The sequence below is a fragment of the Arvicanthis niloticus genome, chromosome X, assembly GCF_011762505.2.
Source record: "Arvicanthis niloticus isolate mArvNil1 chromosome X, mArvNil1.pat.X, whole genome shotgun sequence".
NCBI lineage: Eukaryota > Metazoa > Chordata > Mammalia > Rodentia > Muridae > Arvicanthis > Arvicanthis niloticus.
In genome coordinates, this window is record NC_047679.1 from 87,759,405 (window position 1) to 87,779,232 (window position 19,828).

Genomic DNA, 19,828 nt, shown 5'->3' on the forward strand with positions numbered 1-19,828 from the left:
CGGTGCCCAGGGACTCAGAACTTCAGGAGAATGACCAGCCAGTAATTCGGCTGCTTTCTGTCACAGTGCTTGTCAAAGCTCAGCTGCATAGCAGCCTCCATGGCCAGGATCTTGGAAGCACTGCTCCCATACAAGCACTTTATCTCTGCTTGGTGCCTCTCCCAGGGCTTCTCAGATGGGGGCTCCACTGACCTGTGGTGGCTGAAATACAGGCTGTGGTCCGCATTCACATAGTCACTCAGGCGCTCCGCGTCCAGCTGCTGCTGTCGCCGTCTCTCTTCTCTGTGCTTCTCAGTCTGTGGGAAGTACTGGCGGAGCTCCTCAGTGATTTCCATATTGCTCAGGTCGCACTCCACTTCATCATCTGAATCCATCTGAATCCGACTCCAGCTCTTCCTCTTCATACAGTGCTTCATTTTCTCTTGTGGATGTCTGGGTTCTACTGCTGTTGTGCAGAGGCTGCCCAGGGCTTTTGAGATGGGAAACAGTGTAGGGAGACTCCTGCCGTGCCATGTGCTGGCCCTGAGAGTTCCAAGGATGCCAAGCATCATAAACAAGAGAGTTCCAGGGAAGAACTCCATGAGGGAAGAACCACGGGGAAGTGAAATAGGAATACCTCAACTTTCTGTAGGCATTCTGGTGGCTTCGCATCCAAAGCATTGCATGATGATAATGCTGCCAGCATCTTGCATATACTGGGTGACAATACCAAGATGAAGTAGCCCTCCATTTTCAGGCCATTGCTGTAATCTCTGATTGCAAAAGCCCAAATAGGTACTCGCAGGCACATAGCTTGAAGATCTTGGGCGGAGGGCAACAACGGACCTAAGTTCTCATGGTGGGGAGGAGGATAATAATAATTTTTAAAATACAGAGTCCCACTGTGTAGCTCTGGCTAGCCTCACATTCACAGAAATCCACTGGCCTGTACCTCCGAAATTCTGGGACTAAATGTGCACCATGCCTGCCGCAACTATTATGATTTTTTTTGAAACGGTGTATATGTTTATTAACAAAAGGGACAACCACACACACCCATTCACGAGTATGTTTAGGAACCTTAGCACTGACAATACCCACCGCTCCTAATACCCCTCTTCTTTAGGACCCACCCCAAACTTTGGGGGGCTTCCAGCATTTTTTTTTAAATCTAGAAACCACATGAATATACTGTCTGGGCTCTCTGCCTTTTATGCCTCCATCTTCCTGTCCCTGTGGGCTGTAGATAAAAATCTCCAAGAAGCTGCTCAGTCATTGAGGTTTAGATCAAAATCTGGATATAACTCCTTAGTGGTAATGCCTCGAGTCACAGCCAGCTTGCCCAGCAGCATCGGTGACACATCCTTGATGTCATTGTACTCATGGAGGAGGGAGATATGCTGCTTCAGTTCAATCACACGGTAGCCCTCTGCTGTTAATTGGGAGATCTCCTTGTCCAGCATGTCCTGCTTCTCCTTCAGTTTCTGAATGTCAGAGCTCAAGGTCTCCTCGGTGACATCATCACCCTCATCAATCATGGGGAATGGCCGTTGCGGTGATCCATAGCCGCCATGGTAAATTCGGCTGAATTCTGGCTCACCCCTCATGAACCCTAAGGTATGGGGCACCCGGAGCAGGGTGGCCTTAAACTCTGAAGGGTCCAGGGTTGGGGTTAAATGGCCGCTTCAGGTAACTAGAAATCGACGATGAAGACCACCAACCCCCTCACACCCAGCTGCGCACGCACCTATGATTTTTTTTAATGTGCATATTTTTAGGGCAAATATCTGGAATTGAGAAATTTCTTTATGTTCTCCATTCTAGCTCAGGCAGTCTTTGATGACTGGGTCAATAAGAAATTGGTTTGTATAACACACTTCACAAGAAAGTGAACTATTTTGTTCCTATTCTTGTGACATAGCTATATTTTACTTTGTTTATTTTAGGGGTATGTGTGTGTGTGTGGTGTGTCTGTGTGTTTATGTGTGTGTTTGGTGCACATGTGTGCATGTGTGTTTTGCCAGCATGCCTTATAAAACATGAAGACTAATGTTCAAAGTTTTAAATAGGGAAACCAAATGCATATGCAAATATAATATATTTATGATATGAGTTTTTTTCATAAAGTGGTCCTTTCATATATCTAACAATTTATGTCTCAGGGCATCATTTATATAATAACTTTTACATAAAGTGAGTGATTTTATTGTGCATACTGCCTGATTAGAATTTTCTTACACTTTTCACTAGGTATGTAAAATATGAATCCTAATATTGCATCCACAGTATATGACTAATTTTCCCTAATATCTTCTAAACTTGGAGTGCAGGATACTTCCTTTCTCTTTGGACCTACTTTTTCCATGTATAAAAGGTGATATAGAGAAGACCATTGAGCAATGACTCAAAAGGAGGGGTAGTAACTTTGCCCTTTTAAACATCTGATGGGTTTGTTTCTAGAATTGCTATAGCATACATAGGCATTTGAAAAGAATTAATGTTCTTCTATCTCAGTTTTACCTGTTGTATTCCAAACCAAATGTCTATGTTGCTGCTGAAAAAAAAATGGGTACCTAAGAAATCTAATGGCCTGCAATTTCTAGAACTGTTGTCATTGTCTTCTTGGTGCTATTAATAACCCTATTCCTTGCCATCTTTTCCTTTTTGCAAAAAATAATTTGAAATAGTTTACAATAAGAGGAGAGTGAAACGGTAAATTTGAAATAAGAATTTGTACAGCACATGGTCAGGAAATTGCAGCAAATCGTTAACGATTAAATGTGATGATTATTGGAACTCTGTAGTGAAATGGTCTCAAAATAGATTTTTTAAAAGAATATGACAGCAGTACTGTTTCCCCTTAGATTTGGCTGGGGTAGATGAGTAGGAATAAAAGTGTTTTGCTTGGTTGGTTGAATTGCCATGGCTAGTTGATTCTGAAGCAATTGGAAAGTGGATGCTAATGACATTTTGCTAATCTGGTATGTTTTAAAGAAAACCATTGTTTGTCATATAATTATTCAACCTTTCTTCTTTCTCTACACTCTTCCCTTTTTTAACTCCCAGGGAGAACGTGGATTTCCAGGCAGTCCAGGCTTTCCTGGTTTACAAGGTCCTCCAGTAAGTTCTAAATTTTAGGATTAAAATGAACTCAAGAAGCAAGAGAAAAGGTGTGAATACAGAGTTCACTCAAATGGAACAGTGTCACATATTTAAAGTAGCAAACTAGAGAATTTCAAAGGTGAAATGACAAAAAGATTTCTTGCTGATTAAAACCATGGATTCTGTGATGGCTAATATAAATTTTATCTATAAAATCTTATAATATAAAGTACTTTGAAGTGACTTGATAAAAATGTATTCATATTGTTCTCTTTTATGTTATATTCATATGTACATCATATGCTCTTTTGTTTATCCCTGTCCAATTGGCATAAAATTTCCTTCTTTCTTTTAATAATAGGGACCTCCTGGGATCCCAGGTATGAAGGTAAGGATCACATGCTAAGAAGATAAGCAGTTTGAATAAAATATGTAGAATGTCTACAGCTGCAATAGAATAGTAACTATAACTTCTGCCTCCGAATGGATACATATGGAGAGTATATTCTTTAAGCAGTGTGCTATGTAATTTTATATACTTTAATTCTTGAAAAAATGTGTGTGTTGTGCTCAAATCTCCCTTTTCTGACACATTCAGGCTTTATCTGATTGTATAGGACTGACTGCTGGTTCTCTCTAGGTGTATTCTTTATCCTTGGTTTCTGTAACACTCTAGTCTCATAGTATTTCTTCTGCATCTGATAGTTTTTCACTCTTCAGTACAAGTTCATTCTGTTCTCTTCAGCAGCCATTAAAACACAAACCTGACTCTTCCTTCTCTTCTATGCCTGGCATTATTAATACTGTTCAAGGTATTTATTGACGACTATGTAGTTACTGGCCATCTACATTGAAAACTTCAAATTAGTTTTTTTCTCAGTTCAAGATTTATGTGTTCAACAGTCTCCTTAAAATCTTTGCTCAAATATCTCCCAGATGCTCAGATTAACATGTCAGAAGTTAATCTTAAATAACCCCGCCCAATCATTGAATACACACACACACACACACACACAGAGAGAGAGAGAGAGAGAGAGAGAGAGAGAGAGAGAGAGAGAGAGAGAGAGAGAGAGGAGAGAGAGAGAGAGAGAGAGAGAGAGAGAGACAGAGACAGAGACAGAGACAGAGACAGAGAGAGTTTGTGTTGCTATATACTACATGACTTTTAAATTATATATTTATTAATTCTTAGAAACATGTACATCCAACATATTTTGATTATGTCTAGCCCCCACTCTTGCAGGTCCATCTGCATCCTCCCACACTCCACTACCTCCCTTTTCTCATTGCCCACTGAGTTCAGTTTGTGTTGTCCATATTCTCATGGATGTAAGTCCACCCTCTGAAGCATGATCAGACTGTCAGGATCCATGCCCTTAAAGAAAATTGACTCTCCTTCACCCAGATGGCATCTGTTGTCACTAACATCTCATGTAGTGGATAGGGTCTCATGAGATCCACCTCCCTCGATGCTGCAATGTTGAACTAATTATTCTGTGCAGGTCATATGCAGGCAACCAAGACTACTGTGAATTCCATTATGTCCAGAACACACTATTTTGCCCCAGTCCTACTTAACCTCTGGCACTTATAATTTTCCTGTCCCCCTTTCTGTGAAGTTCCCTAAATCTTGGGAGGAGGCATGTGATACAAATGTCTCCATTATGACTGAGCATGCCATTGACACTCATTCTTTATACTTTGATCCATAATGGGCTTCTGCATTAACCATTGTCCACCACACAAAGACACTTCTCTCATGTGATCTAAAGGTTGAACTGATTATATATTGATTATATAATGGGTAGAGATAGAAAATGATTGTATAATGGGCAAAGAGATATGAATTCAGAGAACAATTTTGATACTATGCTACTAGATATACACCCTGGAGCCAGTGAGCTTCCCAGCAATGTGTTCTTGGTCAGACTTACACTACCAGTCAAGAGTTTCTCCTATGAAATGGGCCTTAAAATGTATCACAGAACTGTTGGATACCTCTATAATATCAATACCATTTACACATGTGCATGTCTTGTCATACTGGTCATTGTTGTAGCAATAGCCTTATTTCAAGACATTTTTTCTTTGATCACTAGTACCCCTGGTCTGAATTTAGCTCATTTGAGAATTTAAATTTTCTAATATCTTTTTAAATGACAGACTTCATGCATTCTAGATAAGCACTCTACCACTGAGCCAGTGCAGCTTTTAGTCACTTGTGGGAAATTATGCTTATTCTTCAGGCTGAGACTTACATGCTCTTTTCACATTGCTCTAATATGACTGCCTAGTTAACTATCTTTAGTACTTATTTATCACTCACTATGCCATTTTGCTTTACTTTATAGACTGTAACAGAGCATACTACTGTCTTGTTTACTTGCTATGCTTTATGTTTCTCTATTATGTTTTTAGCCTCAGGAAAAAAGAGTCTCTACTTCTTTATTACTAAATGTCGAGAGCCTACGCAATGCTCCACAAATACTTTATATCTAATGCATATTTTTAATTAATGAATAACCAAAAGTGCCACAAACTCCTAATAAATCCACTGTACTTTGGTCTACCATGGATACTTCTTAATTTACTTTTCAAAGGTAAATTTGTTCGTGAAATTACTGGTGTGCTTAATCTTTCGCTGTATTTATGTACCAAAATGAACTCTCAGAATATTTTTTTTACCCTCATGCTGTTTCTCATGTATAATAATGATTATAACTTATACTGTGGGTTTCTTTTAGGGGGAACCAGGCAGTATAATCATGTCAGCACTGCCAGGACCAAAGGGTAATCAAGGCTACCCAGGCCCTCCTGGAATACAAGTAAGCATATAGGCATTTTTTCTTTATTACATGATTATAACAGAGGATCATATAAGTCTGGAACCTTCCAACTCATTGTTTTAGTTATACAAATTATATCATCTGAAGCTCTTAATGTCTCAATGCATTCCTTCTATTACAAAGTGAAAGTTTTCACAAGGCATATTTGCTTTCTTTTATCTATGTAGCCAGTGTCTGTGGGTATTTGTGTATGTAGCAACAGATGTTTGCATCAAAAATAACTTCCTACATTCTTCTTATGCAGTAGAGTCCACCATAAATGTTTTTTATAAATAAAAATCATTGATCTATCTTTTAAGATATTAAAAATGCCATTTATAACAGTATCAATTATGAATGACATCTGAGCATACTTTGAAGGTTGAAGGAATGCATTTTATGCATGGTAAACATCAAATGTAATCTTACAAAAAGATTGTGTTAGTTTATAGATAATATACAGAGAGACAGTAATGGCTTTTGAGTATTTATAGATGAAGAAGTCCATTATAGTTTATGAGAATAAATCCTTTTACCAAAAATACAAACCAGGAAGTTTTGCTCTTTGATCACCAAGATACAATGTTGGGTTCTTTTTCATTTGTTCATTTTTAATTCTTTATGTGACATTACTAGACATACTCTCTTAAGTTCATTCCCTCTTGTCCTTGATGTTCATATAATTTATTATGAATATGTAAGATAAAAGTATAACAGAATATATGCAGAATATATGCTAGTCCAACACAAAATGAACACCTATGAACACTCCCAAACCCAACAGAACGTTACAAATAATTTTTAATCAATACGATGTTACCTGGAATCCACAGCCTTCTGAATTGCCTCAATATATAACTAGCAGCCTGAATAAACTGTTGAAAGTTGCTTTATTCCTTCGACTGTATTAGTTTTTCTTTACAATATGTGATAGTCATGTAATTTTCTGTAATGCATCTACTCTCCTTGAATTGTTAAAATTCATTCATATTGTTTTGCTGTAGTTCTTTTTTTGTTTTCATTATGTATTTAAAATGTTTTGGTCTATCATTGTAGAATATAACCTTGCTGAAATCTGTACTCAATCTCTCTTATTGAGTTACCTTATAAGCTACTTAGCCCTTCTATTTGTACAATTTTTAAGTTCTGATAATATTGCAGGGATATAAACTTAAAAAAATAACTTAAGTTGCATACATTTATTTCTTTATATGAGGTAAAGGGTTGAGTTTAGGGGGTTTTTTGTTTGTTTGTTTTTCATCCTTTGTTTTACTCCATTTATAACAGGGTCCACCTGGTCCCAAGGGTATATCAGGGCCAAGTGGTCCTCCAGGACCACCAGGTTTAATGGTAAGTTTCTGTAATTGTATTTTTTCTCCTTTGCTTTCTGATTCATGGATATTATTACTGATTATATTACTTAAAAGTTAACTTAATTTCAATATTCATGCCTTTAATTTTGTTATTTGGCTGAGGCTCTGTTATGGCAAAGAGTTCCTTCTAAGCAAGCAAAGCCCCTATATTTTCATACAGGTGAAAAAAATTCACACATAAAAGTAAATACAAGCAATGGAAGCTGGACATATAGCTCGATGGTAGAATGCTTGCTTAACACATATGAAGCCCTGCTCTATCCAGTGCAGAAAATGTAAAGATGATAAACACTACTGTAATACTTAGATTTTATAGTAGTCATGATTGGAGTTAGACCTTTGCTGCCGTCCTCTTAAAAAGACAACACAATTGTATTCCTTTCAAAGTAATTTTTCATATGCCTTTCTGCATCCCATATACTATGTATTTTAATGATAATTTTCATATTTTCATTATACTTGTATGGATAATACATTTTTGTTTTTGACTGTTCGTTCTTACTCTTAAATAGGGGAAATAATGTATGCTACATTCCAGAAGAGCCTACTGAAATGCCTTAGGATCAGGGGACTCTAGGCCATGGCACTTTTTCATAATTCTGCTGTTACAATATTGGTGTTATCTGGGTCTGTTATTAAACCCTGAATTTCTTTAACCCTTGTAAACTAATTAACTGATTCACTCTACACTTCTGAATTTTCCTTCAATTAACCTGTATTTGACAGAGGAGGCAAAGTCTTAGAAATGACACTGAGGTATAATATGTAAATAAACAAAGAATGTTGATATTAAAAGCACTATACAAAGGCAGGCAAATGCCTATTTAATATTTTAAAAATATTGTCTTTATTCTTGAGAATTTCATACATATACACAATAAAATATGATCATTTTATCCCCTGTTGCTCACCTCTAACTCTCCCCATAATGCCTGTCAACATTTCCCCTCCCAGCCTCATGTTTTTAAAAAGTAACCCATGACGTCCGGTTATTGCTGCCCATATGAAAATGGGTGTGAGGCCATCCACTGGAGCGTGGGAATCCTAGTGGCCACATCCTCAATGAAAGGTGACTACTCATTCCATAGCAACTGTCAACTGCTGATAGCTCCTCAGTAAGAAGAGGGGCCTGGAGGTTATCTGCCCTATCTATGCTAAGATTTTTGCAGGCATGATCTTATGACTGTCTTCTGTAGGTAACCCCAGCTTCTGAGAGTACAAGAGTGCAATAGTCATGCCCTGTCTAGAAGGCATCTGTTTACAGCACTACTTCTCATCTTCAAATTCTTACAGTCTTTCTACTTCCTCTTCCTCTGAGCCTTAGGAGGGAGAGTTGATAGATATGTCTACTTAGGGCTGAACACTCAGTCTCTTATTCTCAGCACTTTGACTAGTTATGCATGTCTCCCATTGACTATGCTCTATTAAAAAGGGAGTGTTTCTAACCAAAGTTCAGAACAACCCAAGTCTATGTGTATAAAAATAAATATCTAAAAGGCATGTAGACAGCCTGACCATTTAGCAAAATAGCAATAAGGTTCTATCATTGGGCCCAAGACCTCCCAAGCTATGGGCTTTTGACCAGGGTTGCAATATGAGGTTTGACATTCCTCCAGAATGTCAATCAGAAAAAGGATTAGTTACCCAGTAACAGTCATGTTACTATTGCACCAGTGGGCACGTCTTGTCTAGTAGGTAGGTATTGCAGTATGCAGAAGCCAGCATTGGTTAACACATTAATGTGTTTTCTCTCCCAGCATTCCACATCTGGCCATCTGGCACTGTGAAATCTGACCACTAGAGAGAAAGTTTCCTTCTGTGCTTGAGATTGACTTCTCTGTATCCTGCAGCTAAAGTGTGAGGGTTCAACAATTGGGTCTTACCATATAGTTATGGAGGGTAACCAAGAAAAGCCTATTTAATTTTTCATGCCCTGAGACATGATCAGAAACACAAACACAACTGCATACAACAAAACTGGCTTCAAATTGAGCATGTGCGGCTTTTTAATTTTTTTCTTAATCATTCCATTTGTTTACATCTCAAATAATATCCTACTTCCTGGTTACCCCCTCCACCAACCCCCCCATCCCATGATATCCCACTTCTCCGTTACCCCTCCACCACCATCCCATCCCATATCTGTCCTCCCCTTTCCCTTTGGCCTATTTGAGAGTGCTCCCCCACCCACCCACACTCTCCTGCCCCACCTTTCCAGAATCTGCCTACTCTGGGCCATCAAACCTCCTGGGAACAAGGGCCTCCCTTCTCATTGCTGTCAGGCAAGGCCATCCTCTGCTACATATGTATCTGGAGCCAAAGATCCCTTTAGGTACACTCCTTGGTTGGTGGTCTAGTCTCTGGGAGAACTGGGTGGTCAGACCAGCCTATGTTGTTCTTCCAAAGGGGTTGCAGTCCCATCTGCTCCTCTAGTCCTTCTGCCAGCTCCCCCACCAGGTTCCCTTAGTTCAGCCTGATTGTTGGCTCCAAGCATCTACCTCTGCCTTGGTCAGTTGCTGGCCAGACCTCCCCAGGAACTGCCTCACTTGGTTCCTGTCCACAAGCGCCTCTTGACCACAGCAACAGTGTTGGGTTTGGTGTCTGCTGACAGAGCATGTGATTTTTAAAAATCACCTTCATTGTTTCCCATAACTCTGATAAAAACATGTTCACTGAAGATAACTTCTTTGGTTTTGGTACTTGTGCTATCTATCCTCTCATATATCGATCCTAACTTTCTGCTGCTGTCAATTCGTTTCCTGTCACCAGAAGTTTCTACATTTGTCTAGGTTGTTTTAATCAATTGAACTGTGTGCTGCTAACAAAAATACAATCATGAGGGGAAAAATAGGATTGTTTGGTACCTCACTTTAGCACAGAGCTGCTTTGTCTCTGAGCTATAGCCCCAGAATTAAAAATAGTTTGAAGGTCACATTTAAAAAAAAAACCAAATAGTTTTAAAAAAACATCCTATTAAAAGTTTTTTTTCTCCTTTCTGTGTCTTCTAAGGGCCCTCCTGGCCCACCAGGCCCACCAGGACCAAAGGTAATATTCTTTCTCTTCACATTATTTATTTCCTATGGATTAGTTTTTCTGATTGTTAATGAGACTTTAAACTGGAACTTCTCTCCTCAGGGGAATATGGGCTTAAATTTTCAAGGACCCAAAGGTGAAAAAGTGAGTAATCAAAATTTGGTCACCCAGCCTTCATGCCGCTCCTTTCACATACACCTGTACTGTCTTTATTCCTTCCCTTTTTTCTACTGATGGACATAGTTTACCTATAATATCATTACTTGTAGGAGACTATGAAATATTGCTGTATCTTTGTTGTATAAATAGGGTGAACAAGGTCTTCAGGGCCCACCTGGTCCACCTGGGCAGCTCAGTGAGCAGAAAAGACCAATTGACATAGAATTTCAGAAAGGAGATCAGGTGAGCTCTCGGAGAGGGGAATTGGACAAAGACTGTGCTATGGATATGTTAATTAGCTTGACTGGGGTAATCATTTCACAATGTGAAAGTATATTGAGATGTCACCTTGTGCTTTCTATATTTAGTCAGTTTTTGGCAATTATAATTCTTTCAATCAATTTTTAAAAACAATATGAAAAATTTAAAACTGAAAGACTTTACTCTTATAAAAGTCACTATATGTAAATGTATTTTAAAATGAAGGTATTCTTTCAATAACAAGGACTTCAGATAATTAAATTTTTTAAAATTAAGCTTGTTAGGATATCATTCTGCTGTTAACACTAGATGAAGCTAAAATTCACATTTTTTGAACCTGTTTGTGACTATCTCTAGGATAGAGAGAATCCCTATTCTAGTATTAATGTGCTTTAATTTCCCCATACCTGCATAGGGAGTTCCTGGTGATAGAGGGCCTCCTGGACCTCCAGGAATACCTGGTCCCCCTGTAAGTATTCTAAAACGCGTTAGCATCATTTAATGTGAACTTACATTGATATACAATATTTCATAAACCAATGTGAATACTGTTTTTGTGCAGGGTCCTCCTGGTGCTGTGAAAGGTGAAAAGGGAGAGCCGGGAGAGCCAGGCAAAAGAGTAAGTGTTATGACCATTAGCGATGTTTATAAAAAGCCTAAATATGCTCATGTATAGGTTTCTTTCTAGTTCCTAATGGCATTGCCTGAAAATATCACTACAGGTATAACTTATAATAATACCTGTCATTTTAAAAGTCTATTCAGCCAAGCAATTGTGGTGCACTCCTTTGATCCCAGAACTCAGGACACAGAGGCAGGATGATATCTATGAGTTCAGGGCTGGCCTGATCTGTAGACTGAGTTCTAGAAAGCCAAGGCTCCATGGAGAAACTCTGTCTCAAAAAGCCAAAAAAGCAAATATTAATTAATTAATTAATTTTAAAAGAGCACTTTAACAGTCTATTTATATAGTTCAAAGCAGGACTAATGGTTGCTTATAGTCTTTCATTTCCTATCACCAAACTAACAACATTTTGTTCTTTGTGTCCTACAGGGTAAACCAGGCAAAGATGGAGAGACTGGCCAACCAGGAAACCCAGTGAGTAGCAATGGTCCTTTCCTTTAACAAAAACATCTGATAGTGTTTGCACTATTTGTAGGTGGTGGTGGAAAAGCAGAGGGCACACGGTACGGAGTTTGGAAATAGTTTAGATGAATGGAAATTATCACTATTCTGAATATAAATTTGGAATGGCTCTAGTTTTGAGGCAGGTATAATGAGGTGTGCTTTAGAATCTTTTCTAGTTGCTGTAATGACATACACTGACAAAGGGATCTTAAACATGAAAGGGTTTATTTGGCTATAGAACAATACAGCCCACCATGGTGGGGAAGACATGCAGTAGTCAGGGAAAGCATGGTGGAAAAGCAGAGACTGGCTGGTCACATTATAATTTCCTCCTCCTCCTACTTCTTCCTCCTCCTCTTCCTCTTCTTCTTAGTTGTCATCGTTGTAGTCATCTTTGTCTCCTCTTCCTCCACCTTTGTCTCCTTGTTATCTACCATTCCATATATGCACCTCTTTCATACTGGCCACTATTACCTCCTATCTCCCTACCTCCACACCAATCTCTTTCTCATGTTCATGTCTATTCATTTAGTATATGGCTCAGAAAGATTAATCTAGGCCATTGGTAACACTGAGTTTGGAGCTATACTTTGGAGACTGATGGGCTCAAGAGAGGAGGCCATAACTAAAGACCTCTTGTAGAATCTATTTAATGTCATAGCATAGTTCAGAGACAGGATGGGTCCCCATGAGGTCCTTCTTTTTCCTTGACTGATGGTTGATAGGGTTTGTCATGTGTAGCTCTAATGCTGGCAGCTACAGCTGAAGAGAGTTAATGATTACAATTGTAGAATTAAGAGAATGGCATTTAGTAGCCCTTCCTCCTATCCTTGAACTGTTAACATACTTCCTGCCCTCTCATCCATAATATTCCTTAAGCCTTAGAGGGAGTGGTCTAAGGAAGTGACTGATTTGTAGCTGGGCCCACAGCTGTCACTTCTAATCTGTATCTTGGGCAGCTTGTGAGTATTTGCATTCACCACTGTTCATTGTTAAGAAGGGCTTGTCTGATTAAGGCTGGAGATCCTTGTGTTTATGGGTGTAAACAATGGTACTTAGAAGGCGTTTACTCCTATGTCTGCTAAGTTAACCATCAGGAACACACTCTCTGCATGGGCCTACTTCCTCTTTAGGCTGAAATCGTTAGCTAGGTTCATATTACCAGGTATATCGTGTTCTCTTCTTCCCACCTGCCTCACGCTGAGTGGGTCTTGAATACATGCAGAGGGTAATTGGTTACCCTCCAAGCTGCTGTCACACAAATGGAAATATCTTGCTTTCCAAGAGGTTTCTTTATATTCCCTTTGTCTGTGTTAAGTGTTTTCCCACATCCTTATTTCTCCATTCTTGCCTCAATATCCCTGCGTAAACCTTTGCACACTCAGTATAACCCCTCTTTACTTCTTTTTACATATGGTCTATTATTGTCTCCCTCATCCTTTAAGGTAACCTCTCTTCACCCCCATTTCTTTCCTTGTTTCCTTGGTTTGCATGAAGGTATGCATGGCATGAGACATGTCATAATAAGGTATGCCCTCATATGAGAGAGAACATGTGACATTTGTAGTGTGGGAGCCAGGTTTTCTCACCTAGAATAATGACTTTTTTCAATTTCATTCATTTCTGTACACATTTTATAATTTCATTCATCAGTTGTTGGGAATCTAGGCTGCCTCCATTTTCTAAGTATTCTGAGTAGAACAGCAATGAACATGGATGTGCACATATCTCTGTATTAAGACAAAGTCTCACATGCCTCAGAGGGATATAGCTGAGTCATGTGCTAGTTTTTAGTGTTTGAAGAATTCCCCACACCGATTTCCAAAGTTGCTATACTCGGTTACATTCCTACCAACAATATAGAAGAGTTCTCCTTCTCTATCATCTGCATTAGCATTTGTTGGTACTGATATTCCCAAAGACTGACTGGGATGAGATAGAACACGGAACTCATTTTAAACTGAATTCCCCTAATGCCTAAGGTATTTCCTTGCTATTTGTCCATTTATTTTCTTTTATTTTAGATCTATTATTTAGTTGTTTGTTTGTTTGTTTGCTTGCTTGCTATGTATAGATGTTTTGCCTGAGTGCATTGTGTGGTATGTGTGTGTGTGTGTTTTGTGTGTGTGTGTGTGTGTGTGTGTGTGTGTGTGTGTGTGTACATGCCTAAGGAGGTGGAGAAGTTGTGAGCTACTATGTGGGTTCTAGGAAATATCACAGGTCTTCTGCAAGAGCAACAAGTGCTCTTAACCACCTTTCCAGCCCCTGCAGGTTTGGGTTTCTTGTTGTTCTTTTGTTTTGCTCTTTTCTTTTGAGAACTTTCTCTTTAGTTCTGTAGTCCATTTTCAAATTGGGTTGTTTGTTTCCTTGGTGTGTAGTGTTTTGAGTTCTCTATGTATTTTTTAATTAATTAATTTACTCATTTATTTTTAACTTATTCATGTTACATCCCTCTCTCTTTTCTCCTCGTGGTCATCTCCTCCCACAATTCTTCCCCTATGCCCCTTCCCTTCTCCTCTAAGCAGGTGGGGGTCCCCTTGGCTATCCCCCTACCCTGGCACTTCAAGTATCTGAGAAGCTAGGTGCTTTCTCTCCCACCGATGCCAGACAAGGCAGCCCAGCTAGAAAAACATATCCCTTGGACAGGCAACAGCTTTTGGGATAGCCCTTGCTCCACTTGTTTGGACCCACATAAAGACCAAGATATACAACTATTACATATGACCAGGGAGGCCTAGGTCCAGACTGTGTATGATTTTTGGTTGGTGGTCCAGACTGAGAGCCCCAAGGGTCCAGGTTGTTGACTCTGTTGGACTTCTTGTGGAGTTCCTATCCCCTTCAGGGCCTGCAATCCTTCCTCCTGTTCTTCCATAAGAGTCCCCAATCTCCATCTACTGTTTAACTGTGGGTGTATCTGTATCTATCTGAGTCAGCTGCTGGATGGAGCCTCTCACAGGACAGCCATGCTAGATTCTTATCTGCAAGCACAACAGAGTATCATTGATAGTATCAGGGATTGTGCTTGTCATTCGATGGGTCTCAAGTTGGGCTGGTTATTGGTTGGCCATTCCCTCAGTCTCTGCTCCATCCCCAATCCCTGCATTTCTTGTAGACAGGATATGTTTTGGGTTAAAAGTTTTGTGGGTGGGTTGGTGTCCCTATCACTCAGGAGGCAGCCTTCCCACGCTCCATATTCTCAGTGTTTCGAGTCACAGCTAAGCATTATCCCTGTTGATTCCTGGGCACCTCCCCTATCCCTGGTCTCAGTCTCTTCCTGAAGTTGCCCTCCACCTCCCCCACCCCTCTTTGTGTATTCTTAACACCAGTCCCCAGTCAGATAGCAGGCAAAGATTGCATCCCATTTTATGGGCCACCTCTTCGGTTGAATGAATTTCCTTTGCTATTCGTAAGCTTTTTAATTTCATGAATCCCATGTGGTGATTTTCCTAGTTAATTTTCAATTTGTATGCTGAAAGACCATGACCTGACCGAGGCAACTTAGGAAGGAAAGGCTTGTTTGGACTTAGGGTTCCAGAGGGATTGTGGTCTAACGTGGCAGAGAAGCATCAGGCATAGCAGCTGGGACAGCAAGCAGGAAGTTCACATCTTGAACAGATAACAGGAAGCAGAGAGAACAAATTAGGAATGGTGCAAGGGTATGAATCTTCATAGCTTGCCTCCAGTGCTATACTTCCTCCAGTAAAGCCACATCTCCTAGGCCCCTACAAACAGCACCAGGAACTAGGCACCAAGTTTTCAAATGCCAAAGTCTATGGGAGGTTGGGAGGGGCAGTCTCATTCAAACTACCACATCAGACCTTAGTCTTATTTTCTGTGCTATGGTAATCCTATTCAGAATGTCTTTGCTTATACTTATATGTTGAAGGCTACTTTTTTTTTTTTTTGCTTTAGCAGTTTTAGAGTGTTAAATCTTATATTAGGGTAACCAATCTATTTGGAGGTGGGTTTGTACAAGGGGAGAGAGGAATCTAGTTTCATTCTTCTGAATGTTGATATCCAGATTTTCCAGAACCACTTGTTGAAAATACTTCCCTTTTTCAAACGTTGTTTCTTGGCAACTTTGTAGAAAATCAGATAGCTCTATTTTCATGGACTGTACCTTCTCTTCTATTGATGGACTACTTTAGTTCATGTTCTCATTACTTGTGTTGGAGGACATGATTTTTGGCATCTTCCTAACTTTGTCATGTTTACTGATATTACCCCATCCTCTGTTTTAAAGGGTTTGCCTGGTGATCCTGGTTACCCTGGTGAACCAGGAAGGGATGGTGAAAAGGTAAGAATTTCTGCATTGTGATGTGTCTTGTTTTATTCTCATTACCATAATCTGTGCCCCTATTGATACTGGATTATAAGTGAAATCATTAATAATTACTTAGCGTTTATATTCGTGCATGCCTTCTTTACCCATTTTTTTTCCTGATATGCCCTGTCCTTTAAATTCTCTTGCATTGCTCTAAATCACAGTGCAGACTGAGAACACGCATGGGATTGCATTTCCATTAGAATGGCAGTGCCTCTGGCAAGCATATATCAGAAAATCCTTTAAGAGAAGGATTGGTCACTATTCCAGTGAGGTTCTCTTGAAAAGTTTAGAGTTGTAAAATTAGAATTTCTCCACTAAACATTTTCCATTCTGTATGTAATCATTGTTTGTTAATTTGTGGCTAATTCATTGTAGTTTTCCCTTTGAACTGATGCAGCCTGACTGAGGTCATTTATTTAGTTACCTATTTTAAAAGTGACTCTGAAAGCATGTGTGAAACACACAGTTACCCTATTTTTAACACATCACAAAATATTTAGTCCTCCATGTCCTCTGTTCTCTAACTCCTTTGTATCAAAACTTAACTAAGAAAAAATTAAAGCAAAGTTGAATTATCCAGAAGTCACATATTTACTGATGGTTTCTCTTTAAACTAGATCCAAGTTTTAGTTTAGACTAAAAGACCTAATTGGAATAAAGGGAGAGATCAAATACTTTAATGGGATTGTTTCTCAGTTAGTAACTTATGGTGTAGAGTAACTTTCCTAGAACCAGAAGTATCAGAGAGAAATCTAATTCTTAAGTCCTGGCCCGTAAAATAACAATTGAATGTTGTCTTCTTCCTTTATGACAAAGCATGTTCCTGCTAGGAATCTGTCCAGTGTCTTCAGTTTTTAAGTAAGCTAGAGAGGTTAATTCATGTTGGTCAAGATTATATAACTAGTATATCCAAGGCAAGATCAAAGATCTTTGAAGGCTTAAGCAAATATTTCATTAACTCCTGTTATACTTTGCATTTGATTTCTTTGTGAATGACTTACGAGTCTTTATGAAACTCAATTGTTACTTGAGGAAATCCATACTGTCATGTCATTCTTACTAATTAAATGTTACACCATTGCCTTGAACAGGGCCAAAAGGGTGATACTGGCCCACCTGGACCTCCTGGGCTTGTAAGTTTTTCTCTTACGAATTTGTTTCTCGAATTTGACTTTATATCATCATTTTGTACACAAGCTATACATGACCTACTAGTTCCTCGCAGAACATAAAAATCTAAGTCATTATCAACTTCTACTGGCTTAGAAGCCATTATAGTTTTGTTTTGTTTTATTTTTTTGTTTAATCATCCATGTTAACATTAAAGTTGTTATAGGGATCTGCCACATTTTTTCATAGTTAAGGTCCAAAATTATACATTGTTGTTTTGCATCATGATTGTCAACTCCTTTCTTAAATAACCAGCAGGTGGTGCAACTGCTGCTTTCAAAGGGTTCAGAGAAAGAACTGGGGTGGGGGTAGGGGGAGAGGGAGACAAGAGTTGGTGGTTTACCCTGCAGTGCTCAGGGCAAACACGGATTTAGTCCTAATAAGTTTGCTCAGTTTGAAATTGTCTGACTCCCACTTCTCTGCCTTACTGAGTGTGTGCTTTCTGGGGCTCTAGATGACAAGTAGGAAATAGTTGGGAGGAGGTGATAGTACAGATTTTCCATCATATTTACATTGTGGAATCTAAGGCATGTATATTTCCAAGTGTATCGAGAATAAAAAAAAAATCACTGTTGAGGTTTAACCAATGTTTTGGGTTGAAATTTGGTAAATCTCTGGACTTAACACTGCACTGACTCCACAGCAGTGGGTGCTGTAAAACTTAGTCTATACTCCTGACATTTCATTCCTTCTTACTCTAATAATCTCAGATACGAATATATAGAATTCTACTAAACCTAATGAGGCCATGCTTAACAGATATTAGATCATTTTTATCCACTTTTGCTTGAGTTTCCAGTTCAGAATCAGTTCTCCAGAAAATAATCTCTTTAGAAAATGAGAAATAAAATCAGGAGGAGAAATGGAACTTTTAAGACTGCAGCACACTTTCCCTGTGGGACCACTACTCTCATTTTGTATCTTAAAACATTGAAGTCTTTTCTTGTTTATTAATATTTTTACGTCCATTGGATGTAGGTAGAGTGAAATATCATAGTTGGCTAGCAGGTATTAATTTATTTGCCAGGTCAACTTAAAATTCCTTATTTTTTGTGAAATTCTTTAGAACACAAGTAAGTCATGAGAGGATGTGGGGAGACAGGTATTTCTGGAAGAGATGGGGCATTCTCAAGGAAGAGCAAGTGATGTGTGAGCAAATGATGTTTGGAAGGCATATATGTAAAAGGCACTGATGAAATGTGCACGTTGTGTGAAGTGGTTATAACCAGATAGACTTGAGTGATAATAATTCATTGCTAGAAATAACAGGGAAAGAAATAAGAAAGAGTGATACTGAAAGAAGTGTTTGACCAAGTTTAGGGTTTCAGGTAGTGTCACATACAGTAAGTACTCAAGTAGTGTCCTTAAGACAAGTAGTTCATATCTAAAAGTTGACTTGAGGAAATAAACTTAAAGTATGAGATGAGGACAGAAATTGTGTGATTTGGGGAAGAATTATGAGGCTTCAGGTGACAGGAATATTGTCAATAATATGATAAGAGACAGCAAAACACACTTCTAGCTTTGTAAGCCTTGGGCTCAATAATGTTGTTGGTATTACGTGTTTCCTAAGTGATGGGGGTGACTTGCTCTATGTAACAGTCATAGGGAGAGTCAATTTATGTAATAATTATTAAAATTTCCTATCTAAGAACTGTGAAAATAAAGCGTTATAATCACATGTAGCTGCTTAGTTACATTTAGAAGAGCAAGCTTCTTCTTCATTGAATTCCTGAATTTTTTTTTTCCATAAAAAGGTAATTCCTGCACCTGGAACTGGTGTGACTGTGGGAGAAAAAGGAAATATCGGACTACCTGGTTTGCCTGGAGAAAAGGGTGAGCGAGGATTTCCTGGAATCCAAGGTCCACCTGGATTTCCTGGACCTCCAGGTAAAAGATTATGTTTATATTTCTGTGCTAATAGTATTCTAGCCAATCCATACATACAATTTTACCATATTGGTTTGATTGACCCTGAATGGATAACATAAATATTCTAGACTCCACACCTTGTATGGTATGGATGATATATGTCTGTGTGTGGGTGAACTCACCCATGTGAGCACCTGTGGAGGCCATAAGTTGACACTGAAAAGTCTTTCTGCACTTTTTTTCCCTCATTATGCAAGTCTAAGCTTGCTGGTCAGTTAACTCCCAAGATCTGTCTGTCCCACCAGCATTGAAGTTATATTACCATTATTACCATTCCAGGCTCTTAAGGAGTTTCTGTGGATCTGACCTCAGATCCTTATGCTTTCCCAAAAGCACCTTACACACTTAGACTTCTCCGCTATCCAAATGAGGACTTTCTAAATGACAAAGTATGCCAAATCTGGATTGTATCTCCCAATAAATTCCTTACATGTACTTTTAAAAGCCTACTTAAATGCCATAAATATTTTTGCCTTTGATGAAAAATATATTGTATCAAACAGTTCTTTGAACATGTAAATGAATCATCACACTTTTC

The 19,828-nt window shown here is 38.9% G+C and overlaps 1 protein-coding gene and 2 pseudogenes across 1 annotated transcript in view; 1 reads left to right on the forward strand and 2 right to left on the reverse strand.

Moving 5' to 3' along the window:
- Positions 1-19,828, forward strand: part of Col4a5 (collagen type IV alpha 5 chain) — a 177,855-nt gene that overhangs the window by 80,301 nt on the left and 77,726 nt on the right. Inside the window, 13 exon segments of the mRNA XM_076918781.1 lie at positions 3,046-3,099; positions 3,443-3,469; positions 5,826-5,906; positions 7,194-7,256; positions 10,289-10,324; positions 10,415-10,456; positions 10,622-10,714; positions 11,148-11,201; positions 11,295-11,351; positions 11,787-11,831; positions 16,105-16,158; positions 17,280-17,321; positions 19,116-19,248. Of these exon segments, the coding sequence (XP_076774896.1) occupies positions 3,046-3,099; positions 3,443-3,469; positions 5,826-5,906; positions 7,194-7,256; positions 10,289-10,324; positions 10,415-10,456; positions 10,622-10,714; positions 11,148-11,201; positions 11,295-11,351; positions 11,787-11,831; positions 16,105-16,158; positions 17,280-17,321; positions 19,116-19,248 (781 nt within the window).
- On the reverse strand, positions 15-741 carry LOC117694089 (gem-associated protein 8 pseudogene; annotated as a pseudogene).
- Positions 1,116-1,749, reverse strand: LOC117694090 (DNA repair protein SWI5 homolog pseudogene; annotated as a pseudogene).